Source organism: Palaemon carinicauda, chromosome 8, assembly GCF_036898095.1.
Source record: "Palaemon carinicauda isolate YSFRI2023 chromosome 8, ASM3689809v2, whole genome shotgun sequence".
Classification (NCBI taxonomy): Eukaryota; Metazoa; Arthropoda; class Malacostraca; order Decapoda; family Palaemonidae; genus Palaemon; species Palaemon carinicauda.
The window spans coordinates 111,727,569-111,753,524 of NC_090732.1; the positions used below are offsets into that span (position 1 = coordinate 111,727,569).

The 25,956-nt window shown below is 41.3% G+C and overlaps 1 protein-coding gene across 4 annotated transcripts in view; it reads left to right on the forward strand.

The window, feature by feature from the left end:
* The window catches only part of LOC137645834 (alpha-tocopherol transfer protein-like), a 532,510-nt gene that overhangs the window by 485,761 nt on the left and 20,793 nt on the right, over nucleotides 1-25,956 (forward strand). For all 4 annotated transcript variants that reach the window (XM_068378812.1, XM_068378813.1, XM_068378810.1 and 1 more), the window contains 2 exons: nucleotides 8,185-8,360; nucleotides 25,844-25,956. The exon at nucleotides 25,844-25,956 is cut by the window's right edge and continues 192 nt beyond it. In XM_068378812.1, the coding sequence (XP_068234913.1) occupies nucleotides 8,241-8,360; nucleotides 25,844-25,956 (233 nt within the window). In that variant the 5' untranslated portion in view covers nucleotides 8,185-8,240. The remainder of the gene's footprint in view (nucleotides 1-8,184; nucleotides 8,361-25,843) is intronic.

The following is a 25,956-nucleotide window of genomic DNA, read 5'->3' on the forward strand; positions in this document are numbered from 1 at the left end:
TAATATTCTCTCTCTCTCTCTCTCTCTCTCTCTCTCTCTCTCTCTCTCTCTCTCTCTCTCTCTCTCTCTCTCTCTCTCCCCCTTCAAAAATTCCCTAATTCCCTTGAAATGGCCTTTGGAATTATGGAGCTTAGAGAGATGTGTAGTTACAAAATCCGCTTTTTACTGCAAATGCAATAAATCTACGTAAGTCTTTTTGTTTAGATAGTGTTAACCCTCGATTTGCAATGTAATTACTAATACCAATACAAACATTGCACGGGATTAACCTCGATAGTAATATACTGCCTCATGTAAATTGAAGTTTTTAATGGCACTGAAAAAGTTACATCTGTGGATCATGCTATTTTCCGTAAAATCACTGTAATTATTTGTATAAATTAATATTCTAGAAATTTCTAATTAATTTATATTACCAACTAAAGATATTAATTAGTGAAGGGCAATCGAAGGGTTGCAGATACCCAGAGAAAAAAAGAAAACTTGAAGGTCAAAATGTGTGAATGTTTATAGTATTGCTTTCTCATTTCACGGATGAATCATATACGTATCGTAGATTTTAATCTAACATTAAATCTCTCTTTACTGAAGTTGAAGAATTAATTGAATTACTCGTATGAGAAATACTAAAGGTTAAGAATCGACCAGTAAATTGAAAACGAAAGTGATAAGTCATCTTAATTAATATTGCTGTAAATATCTGTCGTTCATCCTTTGCCATCCGATGCAATGTCTGACGAGCCCCGACTCGGTATAATTGCTTAACCAGCAACGCGCTCCAGGTCTAGAAACAGCATCGCCTCTTGCAATTTCGCTGATACATACCAATGAATTGCGCTCGATGGACATCACAGTTCAATTCGTGTCCCATGGCTTAACTTAAGGCAATGAGCTGGGACGTGTGTGAAGTCCAGAGCAGGATCTCTCTTATCCTACAATTTTGAGATGTGGTGGTCTCCCAATGAAATTCACGTTCATCATAATAGCTATAGTTTTTTTTCTTTTTCACTCTAGAAAATTATGCCATGTTAGTATTACGTAAATGATAAAATAGATATAATCACTACTGTTTTATACTTTTTTGCATTCATAATAACCATATATTAAAAAAAAAAAAAAACGAAGCTCCAACTGATTACATTGCGTAAGTATGAAAGGTGAGAAAAGAAAATATATATATATATATATATATATATATATATATATATATATATATGTGTGTGTGTGTGTGTGTGTGTGTGTGTGTGTGTGTGTGTGTGTGTGTGTGTGTGTGTGTGTGTGTGTGATTTTACACGTCGGTAGCAGCAATAATCTAGAGGTTTATCAGCTAAAGACGGCACTATAACATTATTGCTGCTTGTGTAGCTAATGTTGAAACTCAGATATGCAACTATGCAACTTTATAAAGATTTCATTTCGAAGTAAGATCAAGTATTAAGTTATGGAAGAAATTTCAAATAGAAGTTGATAAAACACAATAAAGCGTTAGAAATATCAGTTTACGAGATTTCAAGGAACCAATGGCCATCTAAACCTTCTAAGAGGTGAAAATAATACTCGAGATCCATATTAACACAAATTGCAAAAGAGGTCGTTGTAATGCCCTCCTTCTGTTCTGTATTCCCATTAGTAAAAGTGGATTATTTTTCAGTCATATCTTCTAGAATTTATTAGATTCACAAGTGATAATACAGTAATGATTAGTTTCATGAGGTATGATTCAACGTCATTTCGTTAAATTTTAATTTCACAGAGCATTAATGAAATTTCTCCTTGTCACTAGCGAATTCTAACGTAGGAACTATCTTAGGAAAGGTAAGGTGAACAGCAAATGTTTTCTACTTTGGCTGTGAGTTTCTGTACAGTAACAATGCACATCTCGAATAGATGAGGCGATTTGGGTGTATTTTGGCGGTAACGGAACATACATGTGGTGATTTGCTTCCATTTAAACCATATTGGCTAATGCGATAAGGAGCACTGCATCTTTTAACTCGCTTATACTTTGCTAGCGGAACCCGTGTAAATTACACGAGATTATATTTTCAATACTAATTATCTTGTTCCTAACCTATACATGTTTGAATAAGATGTTCCGAGATTAATTTTATAACCTGGGTAATGGAAATTGATAGAACTCAATTTTTTGTATAATATTTTAAAAAAGTCAGGTGCTATAGACAAAATTGAGAAAATATATAAGATGTGCTTTTGTGACGAGCCGAGAGAGGAGTTGTGAAATCAAAGGCAGATTGGAAACGACCGAGTTATATTGTTGTGGAACACTCTCCTTATATACAAACCTCAAGGCAACAGGACATGACAAGTTCACAAGACAGACAATATCACAGAGGAAAAACCAGACAGGAATTTTCATGTTCGTTTTAGTGCGAGGGAGGAGCGAAGATGCAAGCATAATATATATAAAAGGAATTATGTACAATTGTGTGAAACACGGTTGGTACATGGCTCCCCCCCCCAAAAATGACATACTGTACATGTTAAATAGGGCGCCCTGATCTAGAGAGGCGAACTGTAGGCGGGTCATCTGGCAGAAGATAAGCAGGTTTTAGACGATCAATGGAGACCCAGTCTTCTTTGCCCCGAATGTTTAGGAGGAATGCTTCCGGACTGCGTCGGATCACAAGGAAAGGTCCCGTGTAAGGGGGCGTTAACGGTGGCTTGCTGGTGTCGTTGCGCAGGAAGACGTGCGTTGCAGAGTGCAAGTCCTTTGGTATGTGATGCTTCGCTGGGGGCTTGTAAGTCTGGCGGCACGGAGTAATTTTTCCCACGACGTGGCGTATGCGCTGGAGATCGTCGGAGGAGGTTGTAGAAGGAAAAAACTCGGCAGGGACGACCAACGGGTCGCCATACACCATTTCGGCTGCCGAGACGTCGAGGGCGTCTTTAAGAGTGGTCCTTAGTCCAAGGAGGACCCAGGGAATCTGAGTAAACCAGTTGCAATCCTTGCAGAGGGACATCAAAGCTGCTTTGAGGGTGCGATGAAAACGTTCAACCATTGCATTGGCAGCGGGGTTGTAGGCCGTTGTCTGATGTAGGGTGATGCCCAGGAGATTCGCTAATGACGTCCATAATTGAGAGGTGAAAGTGGTTCCCCTGTCAGAAGTAATATGCTCAGGGATACCGAATCTTGAAATCCATCCAGAGAGTAAGGCAGATGTACATGAGGCGGACGTTGCAGTTTCCATGGGAATGGCTTCAGGCCAACGAGTGGAGCGGTCGATGACGGTAAACAGGTAACGATGTCCTTGTGATGTGGGTAGGGGGCCTACAACGTCGACGTGAATGTGGGCGAAACGACGCTGAGGTTGAGGAAAGGTGACCACTCCTGAATCCGTGTGTTGATGTACTTTGGAAGTTTGGCAAGAAGTACAGGCACGGACCCAATCCTTAGCATCCTTAGAAATGCCGTGCCAAATGAACTTTGCCTTCAGCAGCTGTGCAGTAGAACGGCACGAGGGATGTGAAAGGCCGTGGATGAAATCGAACACCTGTCGGCGCATGGGAGCAGGAATCCAAGGTCGCGGTCTACCAGTACTGACGTCACAGAGGAGGGTGGTGTTGGAGTCTTCGAGGGGAAAGTCTTCCCAACGGAGGGACGTGCAGGATGTCCTACAAGCTTGGTACTCTGGATTCTGTCGTTGGGCTTCAGCCAGGGCGTTGTAATCCAATCCCAGTTGAACGGCAGCCAACGTGTTTCTTGACAGGGCATCGGCAACGGGATTCATTTTCCCAGGGACGTATTGGAGGGTGCAATTGTATTCAGCCACGGCGGAGAGATGTCGGCGTTGACGGGCGGACCAGGCGTCAGACTGTCGAGTGAAGGCGTGCACCAGAGGCATGTGGTCTGTGCGAATGACGAAGGGCTTACCTTTTAAAAAATGGCGAAAATGACGGACAGCCAAGTGCACCGCCAGCAATTCTCGATCGAAGGTAGAATAACCCGATTCTGCCTTGGACAGTTTTCTGCTGAAGAAGGCCAATGGGTGGGGCGAGCCTTTGACCACCTGCTCGAGTACTGCACCAATAGCGACGTCGCTGGCATCGGTGGAGAGAAGGAGAGGGGCGTGTGGGATAGGAAAAGTGAGAGCCGCAGCGGTTGATAGGGCCTTCTTTGCATTGCAGAAGGCTGCTTCTTCAAGGGGACCCCACTTCAGGTCCTTCGGCTTGCCCTTGAGGGAGGCGTAGAGGGGAGCAAGAGTGGCGGCAATGGCTGGCAGAGAACGGTGATAATAGTTGATCATGCCCAAGAATTCCTGCAGAGCTTTGACGGTCGAGGGCGTGGGGAAATTCTGAACGTCTGCTACCTTCTCAGGGAGGGGATGGACTCCTTCAGGAGTGATACGGTGCCCTAAGATCGACACTTCGTTGGCGCCAAAGGTACACTTGTCGTACCGGACCACAAGGCCGTTTTGTTGCAGGCGGTCGAGCACGATGCGCAGGTGACGGAGGTGTTCCTCTTTTGAGGAGGAGGACACAAATATGTCGTCCACATAACATACACAGAAAGGGAGGTCCCCTAAGATGCCATTCATGAGACGTTGAAACGTTGCCCCAGCATTACGAAGGCCAAAACAGGAGTAATTGAAGGTGTATGTGCCAAACGGAGTGGTGATGGCGGTCTTGGGGATGTCTTCTGGGTTCATAAACACCTGATAATACCCCTTCAGGAGGTCGAGCGTAGAGAAAACCTTTGCTTTGTGCAGGTAGGAGGTTACATCGGCAATGTTTGGGAGGGGGTAGTGATCCGGTTCTGTTTGCATGTTCAGGCGCCTGTAATCCCCGCACGGACGGAGGGAGCCGTCTTTCTTCAGAACGATGTGTAAGGGTGACGACCATGGGCTGGAGGCCTTTTGGCAAAGGCCCATTTTCTCCATTTCGGCGAAAGTCTGTTTGGCGGCTGCCAATCGTTCTGGTGCCAGACGTCTGAATTTTGCGAAGACTGGGGGTCCCGTCGTCTTGATATGGTGATAAATACCGTGCTTGGCAGGAACCGTGGGCGTTTGGCGAAGTTCTGGACGTAAAACTTCCGGGTACGACGTGAGGAGGTGGGCGTAGGCATCCGTGGGTGCGCTGATGTGGAGAGCGAGGTTAGAGGGGCGGGTTGAAGAGGTGTCGACAAGTACGAGTCTGCGTTGACCAATCGTCGGTGGGCGACATCGACCAGAAGGTGGAAATGAGAGAGGAAATCCGCGCCGAGGATTGGCATTGTGACGTCAGCAACGAGAAACTTCCAATTAAATTTACCGTTTCCGAACGATAATGTGAGGCTCTCGTAACCGTAGGTGGGTATCGCAGATCCGTTGGCAGGTAACAAGCGGACGTCGGCAGATGTAGACAGACTACGTTGTGCCTTGAAGAGTTTCCTTGGCAAAAGAGAACGACAAGCACCTGTGTCTACCAAAAATCGCACGCCCGTTCCTGCATCCTGTAAAAAGAAAAGATTAGAAACATGGGAGGCCACCGCCACAAGCGATGGCCTACTTACACGTTTTTTGGCCACTGACAATCTGTGGCACATTTCTTTGCGGTTGCCCCGAATCTGAAGTGGTAGTAGCAAAACTGCGGCGGATGCGAGGTAGTAAGTGGCTGTAGAAGTCGTTCGTTGGGGCGCGAGCGATTGGTGGGTGGTGGGCGGCTTTGTCGCCGCTTCGGCACGTCACGGGGTAGGCGTGTATGTCCTACGGCATTCATGTCAGCTTCGGTTGACGTTGAATAGGCATCCTCGTCGTCAGGGGTGGAGGCGTTGATGGAGGTCTTGAAGTGGCTGTCCATAGGGGCGTCGGCTTTGGTCATCAAGTCCTTTATGGGTAAACTATCGACATCGGGTATGGCAGCGCGCACAGGTTCAGGTAAACGGCGTATCCAAAGGGCACGGAGTAGGTTCACCTCACGAGGAGAGCCGTCTGCGGCAGGTTGAAGGCGAGCGATACTGGTCATTTCCCTGAGGGCAAGCGAAGCCCTTTGGTCCCCCAATGGTTGTTGCGAGAGCTGAAAAAGCTTTGCTATACGGGCGGCTGGCAACGGCGAGTACTGCTGCAGAAGGTATGATTTGAGGTCGTCATACGCTATTGGGGTGTGTCTTTGTTCACAAAGCCAGTCGGATATTTCTGGGAAGGTGTCCTCGGGTATCGCCGCGAGAACATAATCCGCTTTGGTGGTTGACCGAGTCACGCCCCTGATACAAAACTGGACTTCTGCGCGCTGAAACCAAGCAAACGCCTCTCCGCTGGCAAACAATGAAAGTTTGAATGGAGCGGCCGCAGCACCAACTGCTGTAGAGTCCGCCATAGTACCAACGATGAAGGGGCGAGGGGGTGGGGGTGGAAGGCGGTGGGAGCGAGTCGACTTCCGGGGTCACCAATGTGACGGGCCGAGAGAGGAGTTGTGAAATCAAAGGCAGATTGGAAACGACTGAGTTATATTGTTGTGGAACACTCTCCTTATATACAAACCTCAAGGCAACAGGACATGATAAGTTCACAAGACAGACAATATCACAGAGGAAAAACCAGACAGGAATTTTCATGTTCGTTTTAGTGCGAGGGAGGAGCGAAGATACAAGCATAATATATACAAAAGGAATTATGTACAATTGTGTGAAACACGGTTGGTACACTTTGGTTAAATAATCAAAAGTCAAATGTGAATTTGTAAGAGTATACCATGAAATTATTTCCGTTGACTTTAAAGCGGGAATTTGTGAGTATACCATGAAATTATTTCAGTTTTCTTTAAAGCGTGAGAGACAATAAATAACACACACGCTATCGTATTAATATATAGATATATTACATTATGTGACATTCTTCAATACGTGATTTGATATAACATTTATATTTTTATATTCTCTTCATTCATTATTTTTCTAACTAGATCACTTCCCTAACATAATTTACGTATGCTCATATAATATTATTGAAGGTTTTCTACCGAGAGGGATAGATTTGATATAAGAATAAAAGGACTTCAAGTTCATTGAAATTGAAGGTTTCTCCAGCCATTTATTTTCATCCGAAAGTATCAGGTAAAGGAAATTTTTCTCGGCGGATTCTCTCTTTTACGACATCGAAAAATTAACCGAAATAACCTGCAAGGAAAACATTTTCTGCATCTTTTACAATTAAAATTATCAAAGTATCCGAGTCTTGCCAGGACAGAAAGAGAGAGAAAAAATAGAATAGTTGCTGCAGTGACTATAGTTTTACAATCTTGTCACTTGTTTCATCCTATCTATTGAATTTTCATGACCAGATATATTGTAAATGAGAGAGAGAGAGAGAGAGAGAGAGAGAGAGAGAGAGAGAGAGAGAGAGAGAGAGAGAGAGAGAGAGAGAGAGAGAGAGAGAGGTCCGGAGCTTGGCGATCTGGTTTCAGCATTTCACATGAGAGAGAGAGAGAGAGAGAGAGAGAGAGAGAGAGAGAGAGAGAGAGAGAGAGAGAGAGAGAGATCGTGTATATATGTATTATTCTATTTTATAAGTACATTTTATTTTCCTTATGATATATTTTTACAGTATATTAAATTGAATATATTTATTGTTTTAATTTATTTCATATTTCTTATGTTTCGTTTTTTTACATATTTCCTCTGTTATTACTTAATTCATTGATGGTGTTTGTATATAAATGTTTATATGTACAGTATACAAATGTGTATAATCATATGTGTGTATACTGTGTGTATATATATATATATATATATATATATATATATATATATATATATATATATATATATATATATATATATATATATATAGATAGATAGATAGATAGATAGATAGATAGATAGATAGATAGATAGATAGATAGATAGATAGATAGATAGATATCGATTTTATATGTGCACTTTATTTTTCATATAATGTATTCATATGTTGAATTACAAAATATATTTATTTTTATTTCCTGTTTCCTATGTTTTGTATTTCCTATTTACATATTTTGTATTCGCTTTTACTTATTCTATAATAGATGTTTCTGTATTATATATTGTAAATTTATATATTTTATATCCTTATATATTAGTGGGTATTGTTTTATTTGTCATCTATATATTTTTTCTTATATATCTCTTGGTATTAATTAAAAGCAAAAGAATATAAACGTTTTATTTTTTTTAATAAAATTGCTTATACCATTTTCTTCTTTTCCTACTAGGTCATCTAAGTTCTCTTGGATCAGCGCGTTTCTGGCTCAAGAAAGGTAAAAAGAGAATGGTTGAGACACGCGATGAAACGACTGGTTTGTTCAACAGTCCTCAACCTCCTCCCAAATCTGAAACTCCAACCCAAGGGTCGGCTAGTTCTCGAGATTCTCAGAATGACCAGACAAAGGTAAACTACAAAAAATGTTTTTTTTTTTTTTTTTTTTTTTTTTTTTTTTTTTTTTTTTTTTTTTTTTTTTTTTAACAAAATTACGTTGCTAGGGCAAGGTAAATTTTAAATATTATGCTAGAGTTATGATGGGTGGTTTCCTTAATCGTAATTAGAATTGTTAGTATATAACAATTTTCCCTAAAAAATTCATGAAATTTTTAAATTATTTATAGATCTTGATTACCAGGTCGTGTGTTTAATCACTTTTGAAACGATAGCCAGTTGAAATTTTCAAGACATGTGCGTCCTACCAAACACTATCAATTTCCACTTCGGCAGTGCTTAATTGTACGATGATTTATCGGTAGATATTGTATTATAAATTGGCTTTTTTTTTTATCAAACTTGAACCATGACTAAATTCAAGTCAACTGGAGTTTATAGCTGATCACTGTTTGTGATATCAAGAAATTTCCTGTAAACGTGATATAGTAGAAAAATTTCTTTGATTTGATAGATCATTGTTACCCAATGCTTTATTTCTCTTTAAGAAAAAAAAAATTCCAAGTTATAGGTCGATTTTTTTTTCTCGTAAAGATATCTGACCTAATCAAGCTTTCTTGTTTTTGGTTATTAGATTTAAACGCTGACGTTTTGAGAGGATATCGGTATTTTCTTTCATTTAGTTAATGTAATTGACCTTTGCAGATATTAAACTAATGCTTCTGTTTACTTGGTATTCATTGTAAAACGTTAAAATGAAATTTATTTTCGCTTGCTGATTGCAATATAATCTTCGAATATGTTTGTATGGTTCTCTTTACTGCTATTGATACTATTTTAGGCAGGTAAGGTAAGTATCCCCCTAAACACATTTGAAATTTATCTTCCTTCTTGTTTTTTGTGATCACTTAAAATCCAACTATTGTGATAAGTATGTAATAATGGTCTGCTGTTTTTAGTTCGGACGCTTGTTTTCTATCATTGGAAATCTTAACATTGTCAAGTTAACCTAAGGTTTTTATATAATTTCAGTCAGGGTATGGTTGAATAAGAATAAAAAAAAACATAATGTAACTGTTTTTTACTTAAACTCTGGAATATAAGCAAAATTTCACTTATCCCCTTTTGTATAGATATAAATGTATGCATATTTTAAATGTGATGCAATGACCTTTGCTCGTTTTTTTTTTTCGGGTCCGATTCGTTTTCCTTCATTTTACTCTCAATGAGAATCAAAGCTTTATCACTATCATCCTTGATTAGACTTAATTCACTGGATTTTTACGTAAAATTCAATGTGAAGAATTAATTGGGTCTAAAATTTAATCTATAAAACTTTCTCTTGTAATAAAACAAAGGACAGCTCTCTCTCTCTCTCTCTCTCTCTCTCTCTCTCTCTCTCTCTCTCTCTCTCTCTCTCTCTCTCTCTCTCTCTCTCTCTGAAACACATGCGAGCTTTTCTTATCCGAGTGTTAGTATAAACTTGGAATATTAGTTAGATTCTCGGAAGTATGAAAGCGACTCCAAAGGGAAAGTGCTGGAAACTATAACAAACTTAACGAATTAATAGTTAGACCGTCGGACTTTGGGACAAATTCCAGGTAAAGGATTTGGTGTTTTCATGCAAGGTAAAGGATAATTATAAATGATGATGATGGATTGTAATGCTGGTGGGTTATAACCCCCCTCGTCAATATATATGGGCTTTTTATAAACTGCCACAATCTTGATATTGGCCTGATAGAAATGTATATACATGTCGCTAAACAATTATCTTTTATTAGGTAACATGTTATTACTGTTACAGAAGTTCTCGATTCATAATTGTTTCACGCATGGCACATATAATCAGAGGTATTAATCCCAACATACTGAAAAAGTTTGAATCCATTATATTCTAGTAAGGTATTGAATGTTATAATGCCAGTTAGCTTCGTGTTCACCTCCAATCGGAATTCCCTGTTCTCTGACCATAATTTAGGATGCTTCCTGTTACAACAATTCCCGTTTCTGAAGATGACTGAATTCTTCAGATACCTAAAGTAAGCATTTGAAATGCAAACAGGAGGGAGTAAGTTCCATAGGGTTGCATCTTTAATTTCATATATTTTTTAACGGCACTATAAAGTCAATTTCATCTGTGAAGATTTTTTATCCACCAGTTATTATGGACATTCTTCATCCTATGAACATTTGCAATTTTTTTATGTATCGTAGATGGGCAGATTAACATTATAAAATATTTTCAATGACCTAGACTGTTACAATTTGATTTACTAATGTACAGTATATGTATTGTAGTGCCTACTATTAACTTGAATGCGATTTTATATTATTGAATAACCATCCCATAGTTATTATTATTAGTATTATCATCATCATCATCATCTTTGTTGTTGTTGTTGTTGTTGTTGTTGTTGTCAAGAGAAGCCAAGCTACAACCCTGGCCGGAAAAGTTGAATGCTACAAGACCATGGGCCCCAACAGGGAAAGTAGTCCAGCGAGGAAATAAAATTAGGGACTAGCAAATGAACCATATAAGTTATAAATAGAGAATATGAAATAGATTGAGATCAGCAACAACGTTACAATATGTGAGTCATATATGAAGTATACAATGACACTGTCAACCTGCTCAACAGAAAAGCATTTACAAAAAGTTTTAACTTCTGACCGATTGGGAAAATCTTTCCACAATCTGGTTACAATTGGGATAAAACTTCTAGAATACTGTGTAGTATTGTGCCATCATGGGAAAGGCATGGCTGTCATGATTAGCAGCAAACCAAGTACTACGTAAAGTGTGACGGAGCCGAGAGAGGGTTGTGAACTCAAAGACAGGAAGCAATCGACTGAGTTATATTATTGTAGAAAACACTCCTTATATACAAAACCTCAATGCAACAGGACATAAGTTCACAAGACAGACAAAATTACAGAGGAAAAACCAGACAGGAATTTTCATGTTCGTTTTAGTGCGAGGGAAGAGCGAAGATACAAGCATAATATATACAAAAGGAATTATGTACAATTGTGTGAAACACAGTTGGTACATGGCTCCCCCCCTAAAAATGACATACTGTACATGTTAAATTGGGCGCCCTGATCTAGAGAGGCGAACTGTAGGCGGGTCATCTGGCAGAAGATAAGCAGGTTTTAGACGATCAATGGAGACCCAGTCTTCTTTGCCCCGAATGTTTAGGAGGAATGCTTCCGGACTGCGTCGGATCACAAGGAAAGGGCCCGTGTAAGGGGGCGTTAGTGGTGGCTTGCTGGTGTCGTTGCGCAGGAAGACGTGCGTTGCAGAGTGCAAGTCCGTTGGTATGTGATGCTTCGCTGGGGGCTTGTAAGTCTGGCGGCACAGAGTAAATTTTCCCACGACGTGACGTATGCACTGGAGATCGTCAAAGGAGGTTGTAAAAGGAAAAAATTCAGCAGGGACGACCAACGGGTCGCCATACACCATTTCAGCTGCCGAGACGTCAAGGGCGTCTTTAGGAGTGGTCCTTAGTCCCAGGAGGACCCAGGGAAGCTGAGTAAACCAGTTGCAATCCTTGCAGCGGGACATCAAAGCTGCTTTGAGGGTGCGATGAAAACGTTCAATCATTGCATTGGCAGCGGGGTTGTAGGCCGTTGTCTGATGTAGGGTGATGCCCAGGAGATTCCCTAATGACGTCCACAATTGAGAGGTGAAAGTGGTTCCCCTCTCAGAAGTAATATGCTCAGGGATACCGAATCTTGAAATCCATCCAGAGAGTAAGGCAGATGTACATGAGGCGGACGTTGCAGTTTCCATGGGAATGGCTTCAGGCCAACGAGTGGAGCGGTCGATGACGGTAAACAGGTAACGATGTCCTTGTGATGTGGGTAGGGGGCCTACAACGTCGACGTGAATGTGGGCGAAACGACGCTGAGGTTGAGGAAAGGTGACCACTCCTGAATCCGTGTGTTGATGTACTTTGGAAGTTTGGCAAGAAGTACAGGCACGGACCCAATCCTTAGCATCCTTAGAAATGCCGTGCCAAATGAACTTTGCCTTCAGCAGCTGTGCAGTAGAACGGCACGAGGGATGTGAAAGGCCGTGGATGAAATCGAACACCTGTCGGCGCATGGGAGCAGGAATCCAAGGTCGCGGTCTACCAGTACTGACGTCACAGAGGAGGGTGGTGTTGGAGTCTTCGAGGGGAAAGTCTTCCCAACGGAGGGACGTGCAGGATGTCCTACAAGCTTGGTACTCTGGATTCTGTTGTTGGGCTTCAGCCAGGGCGTTGTAATCCAATCCCAGTTGAACGGCAGCCAACGTGTTTCTTGACAGGGCATCAGCAACGGGATTCATTTTCCCAGGGACGTATTGGAGGGTACAATTGTATTCAGCCACGGCGGAGAGATGTCGGCGTTGATGGGCGGACCAGGCGTCAGACTGTCGAGTGAAGGCGTGCACCAGAGGCATGTGGTCTGTGCGAATGACGAAGGGCGTACCTTTTAAGAAAAGGCGAAAGTGACGGACAGCCAAGTGCACCGCCAGCAATTTTCGATCGAAGGTAGAATAACCCGATTCTGCCTTGGACAGTTTTCTGCTGAAGAAGGCCAATGGGCGGAGCGAGCCTTTGACCACCTGCTCGAGTACTGCACCAATAGCGACGTCGCTGGCATCGGTGGAGAGAAGAAGAGGGGCGTGTGAGATAGGAAAAGGGAGAGCCGCAGCAGTTGATAGGGCCTTCTTTGCATTGCAGAAGGCTTCTTCTTGAAGGGGACCCCACTTCAGGTCCTTCGGCTTGCCCTTGAGGGAGGCGTAGAGGGGAGCAAGAATGGCGGCAATGGCTGGCAGAAAACGGTGATAATAGTTGATCATGCCCAAGAATTCCTGCAGAGCTTTGACGGTCGAGGGCACGGGGAAGTTCTGAACGGCTGCTACCTTCTCAGGGAGGGGGTGGACACCTTCAGGAGTGATGCGGTGCCCTAAGAACGATACTTCGTTGGCGCCAAAGGTACACTTGTCGTACCAGACTACAAGGCCGTTTTGTTGCAGGCGGTCGAGCACGATGCGCAGGTGACGGAGGTGTTCCTCTTTTGAGGAGGAGAACACAAGTATGTCGTCCACATAACATACACAGAAAGGGAGGTCCCCTAAGATGCCATCCATGAGATGTTGAAACGTGGCCCCAGCATTACGAAGGCCAAAACAGGAGTAATTGAAGGTGTATCTACCAAACGGAGTGGTGATGGCAGTCATAGGGATGTCTTCTGGGTTCATAGGCACCTGATAATACCCCTTCAGGAGATCGAGAGTAGAGAAAACCTTTGCTTTGTGCAGGTAGGAGGTCACGTTAGCAATGTTTGGGAGGGGGTAGTGATCCGGTTCTGTTTGCATGTTCAGGTGCCTGTAATTCCCACACGGACGGAGGGAGCCGTCTTTCTTCAGAACGATGTGTAAGAGTGACGACCATGGGCTGGAGGCCTTTTGGCAAGGGCCCATTTCCTCCATTTCGGCGAACGTCTGTTTGGCGGCTGCCAATCGTTCTGGTGCCAGACGTCTGAATTTTGCGAAGACTGGGGGTCCCGTCGTCTTGATATGGTGATAAATACCGTGCTTGGCAGGAACCGTGGGCGTTTGGCGAAGTTCTGGACGTAAAACTTCCGGGTACGACGTGAGGAGGTGGGCGTAGGCATCCGTGGGTGCGCTAATGTGGAGAGCGAGGTTAGAGGGGGCGGATGGAAGAGGTATCGACAAGTACGAGTCTGCGTTGACCAATCATCGGTGGGCGACATCGACTAGAAGGTGGAAATGAGAGAGGAAATCTGCACCGAGGATTGGCATGGTGACATCAGCAACGAGAAACTTACGACAAGCACCCGTGTCTACCAAAAATCGCACGCCCGTTTCTGCATCCGTAAAAAGAAAAGATTAGAAACACGGGAGGCCACCGCCACGAGCGATGGCCTACTTACACGTTTTTTGGCCACTGACAATCCTCGGCACATTTCATCGCTGTTGCCCCGAATCTGAAGTGGTAGTAGCAAAACTGTGGCGGATGGGAGGTAGCAAGTGGCTGTAGAAGTCGTTCTTTGGGGCGCGAGCGATTGGTGGGTGGTGGGCGGCTTTGTCTCTGCTTCGGCACGTCACGGTGTGGGCGTGTATGTCCTACGGCATTCATGTCAGCTTCAGTTGACGTTGAATAGGCATCCTCTTCGTCAGGGGTGGAGGTCTTGATGGAGGTCTTGAAGTGGCTGTCCGTAAGGGCGTCGGCTTTGGTCATCAAGTCCTTTATGGGTAAACTATCAACATCGGGTATGGCAGCGCGTATAGGTCTGGGTAAACGGCGTATCCAAAGGGAGAGCCGTCTGCGGCAGGTTGAAGGCGAGCGATACTCGTCATTTCCCTGAGGGCAAGCGAAGCCCTTTGGTCCCCCAACGGTTGTTGCGAGAGCTGAAAAAGCTTTGCTACACGGGCGGCTGGCGATGGCGAGTACTGCTGCAGAAGGTATGTTTTGAGGGCGTCATACACTATTGGCGTGTCTCCTTGTTCACAAAGCCAGTCGGATATTTCCGGGAAGGTGTCCTCGGGTATGGCCGCGAGAACATAATCCGCTTTGGTGGTTGAGCGAGTCACGCCGTTGATGCGAAACTGGACTACTGCGCGCTGAAACCAAGCAAATGCTTCTCCCCTGGCGAACGGTGAAAGTTTCAATGGGGCGGCCGCAGCGCCAACTGCTGTAGTAGAGTCCGCCTAGTACTAACGATGGAGGGGCGAGGGAGGTGGGGGTGGAAGGCAGTGGGAGCGAGTCGATTTCCGGGGTCACCAATGTGATGGAGCTGAGAGAGGGTTGTGAACTCAAAGGCAGGAAGCAATCGACTGAGTTATATTTTTGTAGAACACTCTCCTTATATACAAAACCTCAAGGCAACAGGACATAACAAGTTCACAAGACAGACAATATTACAGAGGAAAGACCAGACATGAATTTTCATGTTCGTTTTAGTGCGAGGGAAGAGCGAAGATACAAGCATAATATATACAAAAGGAATTATGTACAGTTGTGTGAAACACGGTTGGTACAAAAGTCTGGTAAAGTCGTGTAGCAATGGATGATCTGAATTATGGAAAATCTTACGTAACATGCATAAAGAATTAACTAAACGACGGTGCGAAAGCTTAATATTCAGAAAAAGAATTAAAAATTTGATAGACCGTAAGTTTCTATCCTACAAATTAACATGAGAGACTGCTCCAGAAGACCGGACAGGCGAAGGATACTCGAAACAAGATAGAATGAATGAATAAAAACATTTCCAAAGAATAGACAGGTCACCCAAAATCTTGATACTTGCTCAATAACTCGATTCTTATGTGAAATTGAAGAAACAGACCGAATGTGTTTCTCAAAAGTATATTTGTAATCAAGAATCACATCTAGAATATTAAAGGATTTTTACATAGTTAAGGAAGCATTATCAATGCAAAGAGCTTGATTTTGAAGAGCCGCTATCCTAGACTTGCTTACTATCATACTTTGAGTTTCGTCAGGGTTAACTTCATGCCCATATTTTGAACCATGCGCTATTTTTAGCTAGATCTACTGTATGTTAGTGAATTATCTACCCATTGGTCCTCACTCTGTAGATGTAATTGATGCAGAGAGATTAGCATCATCTACATGTGCAACGAGCTTGTTTTCTAGGCTAAACCACATATGCGTATATACAGTAGTATGAAAAGTAATGGACTGAGAACACTACCCTGAGGAGCGCTAGATATTATATTCCTTTAGTTACTATAGTGCCCATCATCAACTACTCTCTGCAGTCTGTTGCTTTAGAATTCAATAATGATGTTAAGAAAAGGCCCACCTATTCCCATCTGTTTGTTTTGAAACAAGGGCGTCATGATTTAACACGGTCAAAGATAGCACTAATATCAGTGCTAATCATACGAAGTTCCTGAACACAATTAGGGGATTTATGCATAACATTGGAATTGTATGAAGGGTATCACATGCTCCGAGGCCATTGCCTAAGCTAACTGCAAATTAGGGGAAACATGATTAACTGCAGCATACCTTTTTAGACTTTATGCCAAAAAGGCGTTCAAAAGCTTGAGATGATATGCGAGTTACGGAAACTTTAGTAGTAATCAGCAGAGTTATAGCTACCACAAACACATTTATCCAATGGAGTAGCATTACCAATTCGCCAACATGCGCAAAAAGACCGTCTTCTTGCTAATTTGCAAAAAAAAAATAAGACAACGCAGGAGCTAAGAAATCAGCTGCCTTTCAAAAACAAAGGGAAATGCCTGTAAGAGAGTTTTGATTTTACGGGACTGATATTATAAACTAGTTAGTTTAGTCTCGGGAAAACAGGAATGAGGACGATAGTTTCTTATTACTCTGATTACTATCAAACATATCAACGAAAGGGTTTTCTTTTTTATTTTTTTTGACAGTAAGTGACAGAGCCATCTGCCTTAAGTAAATAGGGAACTGTTAAGTCTATACCAAAGATTGCAGATAAGAGGTAGCTCGCCTTTTATGCTCCTTGGTATTATCAGAAAGGGGTTAGTTTGTGGTTAAATTTTATTCCATAAAGGAAGTTTGCTATTAATCCTTGATACCTATTTTGATTATAATGATCATTTGAAGAAATTTATAATTGGTAGTGTAAAATGTAACAGATGTATCATGCAAATGATGATACAAGAATCAAATCTGACACACTGATCTTCGTCATACTAGTCAGATATGGATAATTGGACAATTGGAAATCCAAGATTGCATCAGTTTTTTTTTTTCTTCCAAATTAGCCGGCCGAAGTTTGTTTTGCTTAGAAGTATTTCTAATTGTCTGAGTTGCGTAATCTAAATAAGGATTCCTGTGTATTCAATGCTGCTGAAGTTGATTTTAATGTTTATAAAGCATACTGACACATTTCCTCAAGAATTTGCTGTTCATGAAATAAACCGATAAATATGTTTCAAGATTTTACTGTTTTAGCCGACATTCATTGTTTTTTTCATTGTCAACAATAAAGGGTTAAAGGCTACTCATGAATGGCAGAGGCAAGGGAAAGTGACATTGCCCTATCCAGCAGGACAATATCCTAAAGACTGGCCATTTATACATATGATCAGCGCCCAAGCCCCCTCTCCACCCAAGCAAGAACTAAGGAGAACCAGGCAATGGCTCCTAATAACTCAGCAGATAGACCCATAGGCTCCACCAAACCCCCATCCTTAGCTCACAAGAATGGTGAGGTGGCAGCGACCAAAGAAACTAACTAGTTTGCGCAGGACTCGAATCCCAGTCTAGAGTTCACCAGTCGGCATCACAACCCTAGTGTTGCATAGCCTTTCCTACCCCAATGCCAAGGATGGATAACATAGGCAAAGAATTCCGAATCAAACAGTATAAAAATTGTTAATTCAATCCAAAAGTTTTGGACAGACGATACCGTCCATAAGCGATAACGAATTTTTATTTTCAAGTTTTTCCAGCAGAATTAAACAATAAATTATTATTTGTTTGGTCCTATAGAAGCAGCAGTATATTATGAGAAAGATGGAAATCATGTATTGAAGCCAAACCTAAAACTCAGTATAAACAAGGGAGGGAGTGTTATGAGAATTATGAACTAATGGAAACGCACTAGGAAAGAAAATATGAATTATTCTCGGTAAAGAAATAGGGAGAGAGAGTACTATGTTGGCCGCTCTTCTGATATTTGCATAGATGACAGCAGATTGAAAGGGAAGGTTTCATAAAAGAGTTTGGTTGCATGTTAAATATGGCTGTGTTATGAATAGGGTGGAATTGTGGGAATAGCAAGGAAGAAAACTTCAGCCGTTGTTGAATGTATGCAGTGGAAATGGGGTTCAAAAGTAGCCATCGCTTAACCAAATGTTTTACTTTGAAATGAGTCTAGATGGTGAAAGAAAAAAATATATTCCCTCTATTTACGTTTTTTAGTAAAAACTAATACAGAGAGATGAGAGGGGGAATATGAAATTTCTACATGTTCGAAACAATGAACTGATGTCTTCAATCGGCTTCTTCTTGGAGAGAGCAGAAACTATTAATGCTGTATGTTGAAAAACTTGAACGGTATATCAACGGTTGAATTCTCGTAGGTCATAGTCTGCAGTTTTGCTAATGATGCCGTTAATTTATATTATGAATCTGCTTTTGTGTTATTCCCCGACTATGCAGTAAAAGGATATGAAGTGAGTATGTTGCTGCGCAGGCGTGCGTCTTATCAGTGATGTCACCACATCAAAGGAGATTTTTTAATTTGATTGCGAGCATTTTTACACCCAAAGTGAAGTTGATTTGTTGTTGTTTTTTTCGTGCAAAAATGACAGTATCAGGTTATCGAATAGTTTTAATTAACGATAGATGAAAGCAAACTCTGAATTCTCTTGTAAACAGATGGCTTTTGCCTTTGAATCTATTTTCATTGTCCTCGATTTGAATCTGACAGATCATTAAATGTGTTTTTGCAGATGTACTAACACCTGATGTTATCGGAAGAACCGGGTGTAATGAACTCTGGACTAGAATCTGTTTTTTAAGGCAGAATTGTATAATTCTTAGTTTTGTGACAATGTTAGCGTCAGCCGGCTTGTTAATGCAGAGAAATACGGCGACAGAGCTTCAAACAATGGACGAAAAATTAGTGTGGAAATTTACATGATAGTTGATACAAAGATTAAACATGGGATTTGGGATGTTTTGATGCATTGATAGAAGAAAGGCAATTGTATCTGGATTGTTGTGAAATCGTACGAAAGTATTCTGACGTAACTTCATCGAAATATAACTCTAGTTTTTAATAAATCCTTAGTACACATATAACGACGAATTCTCATGATTTAGCCTATTGAATTTGTTCAATTTATATTTTTTTAACATGAGAAAGATTATCAAAATTTCCACTTCCGAAATCCATTTGAATTGTTAGTTACGAGACTTTTTTGTATTTCCTTCTGTAATAAAAATATTTTTTCATCAAAGTTAAGTTTTAAAAAAGTTGACCGATAACATTTGAATATGATATTCCAATCAGATATTTAGAATGAATAAGTAAAAGTAGATAGGATTACTCATAAGTGGGAAAAATGAACTCTTAAATCATAAAGCAGTAGCAGTCTGTATATATTGGTTTTCAGTTATATGCATCCCTATTGATAACCCTATCCACCCCAAAAATTCCCATTGCTAACTCTGTCAACCCGCAAAACCCGTATTGTTACCCCTATTTACCCCCCCCCCCCCAAAAAAAAAAAAAAAAAAAAAAAAAAACTTTTTTTTTTCCCTATCTTACACAAAAATTCCTAGTGGTATCCATATCCATCCCCCAAATCCCCATTGTTATCCATACCCATCCCCAAAATCCCTATTACTGACCATATCCACCCCCCAAAATCCCTATTGTTAATCCTATTCACCCAATCAAAACCCTATTGTTAACTCTATCCACACCCAAAATGTCCATTGCTAAACCTGTCCACCACCAAAATCCCTATTGCTAAACCTGTCCACCACCAAAATCCTTATTGCTAAACCTGTCCACCACCAAAATCCCTATCACTAATCCTGTCCACCACCAAAATCCCTATTGCTAAACCTGTCCACCACCAAAATCCCTATCACTAATCCTGTCCACCACCAAAATCCCTATCGCTAAACCTGTCCACCCCCAAAATCCCTATTGCTAAACCTGTCAACCACCAAAATCCCTATTGCTAAACCTGTCCACCCCCAAAATCCCTATTGCTAAACCTGTCCACCACCAAAATCCCTATCACTAATCCTGTCCACCACCAAAATCTTTATCACTAATCCCGTCCACCACCAAAATCCCTATCGCTAATCCCGTCCACCCCCAAAATCCCTATCGCTAATCCCGTCCACCCCCAAAATCCCTATCGCTAAACCTGTCCACCCCCAAAATCCCTATTGCTAAACCTGTCCACCCCCAAAATCCCTTTTGCTAAACATGTCCACCCCCAAAATCCCTATTGCTTAACCTGTCCACCCCCAAAATCCCTATTGCTAAACCTGTCCACCACCAAAATCCCTATCACTAATCCTGTCCACCACCAAAATCCCTATCGCTAATCCCGTCCACCCCCAAAATCCCTATCGCTAAACCTGTCCACCCCCAAAATCCCTATTGCTAAACCTGTCCACCCCCAAAATCCCTATTGCTTAACCTGTCCACCCCCAAAATCCCTATTGCTAAACCTGTCCACCACCAAAATCCCTATCACTAATCCTGTCCACCACCAAAATCCCTATCACTAATCCTGTCCACCACCAAAATCCCTATCGCTAGTCCCGTCCACCCCCAAAATCCCTATTGCTAAACCTGTCCACCCCCAAAATCCCTATCGCTAAACCTGTCAACCACCAAAATCCCTATTGCTAAACCTTTCCACCCACAAAATCCCTATTGCTAAACCTGTCCACCCCCAAAATCCCTATTGCTTAACCTGTCCACCCCCAAAATCCCTATTGCTAAACCTGTCCACCACCAAAATCCCTATTGCTAAACCTGCCCACCACCAAAATCCCTATCGCTAATCCTGTCCACCCCTAAAATCACTATTGCTAAACCTGTCGACCCCCAAAATCCCTGTCCACCCCCAAAATCCCTATTGCTAAACCTGTCCACCCCCAAAATCCCTATTGCTAAACCTGTCCACCCCCAAAATCCCTATTGCTAAACCTGTCCACCCCCAAAATCCCTATTGCTAATCCTGTCCACCCCCAAAATCCCTATTGCTAATCCTGTCCACCCCCAAAATCCCTATTGTTAAACCTGTCCGCCCCCAAAATCCCTATTGCTAACCCTGCCTACCCCAAAAATCCCTATTGTTTACCATATCCCCCAAAAAATTCCTATTGTTAACCATATCCCCCCAAAAAATCCCTCTTTACCATATCCACACCCAAAATCCCTAATGCTAACCCTTTCCACCCCCAAAATCCCTATTGTTAACCCTTTACACACCCCATATCCCCATTGCTGACCCTGCTTTTCCCGAAATTCTCTATTGGTAACCCTATTCACACCTAAAATCCATATTGTTAATACTCTCCACCCCGAAATTCACCTTTACTGCCCCTGTCCACACCAAAATCCCAATTTTTAACCCTATCCACTCCCAAGATCTACATTGTTAGCCCTATCCAAACCCACAATTGCCATTGTTTTCCTGTTAACCGCGAAAAGTCCTATTATTAATCCTATCCACACAAAAAATCCGTTTTGTTAACCGTATCCATCCCAAAAATCCCCATTGCTAGCCCTATCCACACCCATAATCCGTACAGTTAATCCTATCCACCCCCAAAATCCTCATTATTAACCCAGGTCACCACCAAAATCCCTTTTGTTAACCATATCCACACACGAAATCCATATTGTTAACCATATCCAGACCCTAAATCAATATTGTTAACCCTATGCACACCGGAAATCCCCATTACCAACCCCTTTTCACCACCAAAATCCCTATTGTTAAGGCTATCCACACCCAAAATCCATATTGCTAACCCTATCCACCCCTAAATCCATATTATTACCCCTATTCACCCCCTAAATCTACATTTTTAACCCTATCCACTCCCAAAATCTCCATTGCTAACCTTATTCACACCCAAAATCCATATTGTTAACCCTACCCACATCCAAAATCCGTATTGTTAACCCTGCCCACATCCAAAATCCGTATTGTTAACCCTGCCCACATCCAAAATCCGTATTGTTAACCCTGCCCACATCCAAAATCCATATTGTTAACCCTATCCACCCCTAAATCCATATTATTACCCCTATCCACCCCCTAAATCTACATTTTTAACCCTATCCACCCCCAATATCTCCATTGCTAACCCTATCCACCCCCAAAATCCCCATTGTTAACCTTATTCACCCCCAAAATCCATACTGTTAACCCTATCTACATCCAAAATCCATATTGTTAACCCTATCCACATCCAAAATCCATATTGTTAACCCTACCCACACCCTAAATCCATATTGTTAACCTTATCCACCCCCAAAATCCTCATTGCTAACCCTCTCCATCCCCAATATCCTTATTGCTAACCCAATCCACCTCCAAAATCCCTCTTGTTGACCTTATCCACACCCAAAATCTATATTGTTAACCCTATCCACACCCTAAATCAATATTGTTAACACTGGAAATCCATATTGCCAACTCTTTTCACCACCAAATTCCCTATTGTTAACCCTATCCACCCCCTAAATCCATATTGTCAACCTTATCCACCCTCTAAATCCACATTGTTAACCCTATCAACCACCTGTAATCCATATTGTTAACGTCATCCACTTCTCAAGTCTCCTTCACTATTAACTGTAAGTGGTTCAACCATTTACAACCCTAATAACAGCTGTTAACCCCGTCCTTCCATGAAATCCAAGTCGTTAGCTCTGTACCAACCGTGTGTCACACAATTGTACATAATTCCTATTGTATATATTATGCTTGTATCTGCGCTCTTCCCTCGCACTAAAAAGAACCTGAATGATCATGTCTCCGGTTTTGCTCTGAACTTTGTCTGTCCCTCGAACATGCCATGTCCTGTTGCCTTGCCGTTTTGTATATAAAGAAGAGTGTTCCTTAATATATAACTCAGTCGTTTCCAATCTGCCTTTGAGTTCACACTCCTCTCTCGGCTCCATCACATTGGTGACCCCGGAGTGACCTGTACCAACCGTGTTTCACCCACCAATGTGACGGAGCCGAGAGAGGAGTGTGAACTCAAAGGCAGATTGGAAACGACTGAGTTATATATTAAGGAACACTCTTCTTTATATATAAAACGGCAAGGCAACAGGACATGGCATGTTCGAAGGACAGACAAAGTTCAGAGCAAAACCGGAGACAAGATCATTCAGGTTCTTTTTAGTGCGAGGGAAGAGCGCAGATACAAGCAAAATATATACAATAGGAATTATGTACAATTGTGTGACACACGGTTGGTACAGCTCGTACCACCCACATAACCCTGAGAATTAACCCATTCCTACACCATAATACAAATTACGGAATCTTGTGTGTAAATAGTTTTGTGCATTTTATGAAAATTCATGATTCATGCAAATGGCTTTGTCTTGGTAATTAAGATTTGTCGTCCTAAATCAAATTTGTGTTGCATTCATTTTGGATAAATACAATATTAAGAATTTGTTTCTTTTAATTTCTTTTGTTGGTCTTCAGTCATTTTTGTGATTTCACTCCAAAACAAGATAGGAGCTGCAAGTTCACATGAAATCACAATTAGCTATACAGTATTCCGTAATGAGATTCCACTCCTGTTTCTGGAAATAGAGGGTTGTGTTGAGTATGGAGACGTAAGGTGATTGCATAAAAAAGGAAAAGGAAACCTTGAAATACACACCAGTCTTTGCAACAAGGGATTCCATTTCTGTATCCCCTCGATTTTACCGCATTTTTCCTTTGGGGCGTTTTGTTATCAGGGAACGTATCAGTAATGACAGAATCTTAATTACAATTTTCTTATAAATCGGTAGGGTCATTCTATAAGGTTGGGCTCTCAGGAAAAAAAAAATTAATACAAGTGAACTTGACCATTTAATCATCTGTGTATTATAATTATAATTTAATCTCGCCTTTTTTGTTGGTTATTTTGACTATTATCCAGTCATTTCCACTTTGATAGTGAGCAGGAAACACGTCGAATTAAAAAAACAATATACAACTTCGGAATGAGAAATGCGGTAGAAACCAAGGGGAGTTTTCAAGGGAATAGAATTTACCATGAGAGAGAGAGAGAGAGAGAGAGAGAGAGAGAGAGAGAGAGAGAGAGAGAGAGAGAGAGAGAGAGAGATTGTAATTATCGTGAGGTAATAGTAGGGAAAATTACTGCAGAGTTGAGGTGGAGGAAAAGTAATTGTACAGCAAATTCTTTAAAATTCCATAAGATAAGAGTGAAAGGTTCCAGTTGAAAATACAACAGAGGATTCTAGTTTTGTCTGTCGATAGACATTTTGAAAATTCCTTCGAACAAACCTGAAATGTGAACTCGAAATGCCGTGTGTAATTAGGAACTACAAAGGATATTGTGGAACCAATCTCAAATGCGTAATGTTGTTGTGGGACCAATACACGAAAGTGCATTCCGAGGAATCGACTGGGGTTTGATTTATGAAAATAAGTATTGGAAGAGGATAACATACACAGATTTCACTGTGGACCGTAATAGAAGGGAAAATCCGCGAGGAAGCTGTAAGCTGTAGAGAGAATTGTTCACTTTCAAGAGAAGTAAATTCTCATTTTACAAAGACCTCGACTAAAAGATGGGAAAAGGGAACAAAACACCTAGCGGTTCTAATTTTTGGGTAATCTGCTTTAATTAGACCAGAAACCCACTAAATATTATTTACGTGATGAAATTGGTATATTTAGCTTTGAGTCTGATAAATGTCTCGCATAACAATAATGAACTTTCCTTGAATGCCTCTATAAATAAATAAAAAAATCCTAGTAAAGTTAAATAATCTCCATACTTAATCTTTGCCCTAAAATTAATTTTACAATTTGGAAGAGTACATAATAGACTATTAGTAGGAGTTTGTACAGTCCGGATGGTCAAGCAGTGAATATAATTCTGAAACAATAATGGGATTCAGTCAACCACAGTACAAATAACGCTTTCAGGTTTGATGTAAAACCGTGAAAATTATACTCCCCCCCCCCCCCCCTGCAGTGAACTGCAGGCATCAATTTAAAGGTTTTATGTCCTCCTGTTTTAATTCCGTTCTTTTTTTTTTATCTATATTGCTGTCCAAGATATTAACTTTCACCTCAGTGTAACCATAGTTTTAACCATCCATGGGCATCACAGGCCCGGCACCGAGCTTTATAGTTCAAATCCATTAATTTAGCTCTCTCTCTCTCTCTCTCTCTCTCTCTCTCTCTCTCTCTCTCTCTCTCTCTCTCTCTCTCCCTTTCTCCTTTTATGCGGTCTATATTTTTTTCTCACGCTTTCGCTCCCAAATTACCCTATCGTGTCTCAGGAGCGAGAAAAGTAGTCTTAGATATTCTACATCGGATGCCTGCTCTCATATTGTAAGAGATAGGTCCATTCGATTACATGCGACAACCCCAAATTTTTCCTCTTGTGCTAAGTATACTGTAAGTTGTCTGTCATGGCAACAGCTTTTAGTTGATTACTTTCTAATACAACTTCGTTTCTATCAAATATCACTAGTATAAAATTTTATTTGTATCTGTTAGGGAAATATGGAAATTTTAAGTATCACGTCATCCTTATATATTTGGAGGGTATCACCTCGATCAGACATACCAACTTTGGATTTGTCTCGTAGGTTTACTGAGGAGACAAAAGCAAATATTAATGTAAATTTAATAAAAGAAAGAAATTCATTTTTCGAAGCATGAAGATTTGGATTTTTAATATTTATTTGTATTTCTTATTGAAAAGGACTCTACAAAGGTAGATACCAAGAGTGACCAAAATACTCCCAATAAGAGTGAAGTGTTGACTGAGAGTGAAATGGCCGCCAAAGATGCAAACCCACATGATGTAAGCGATTG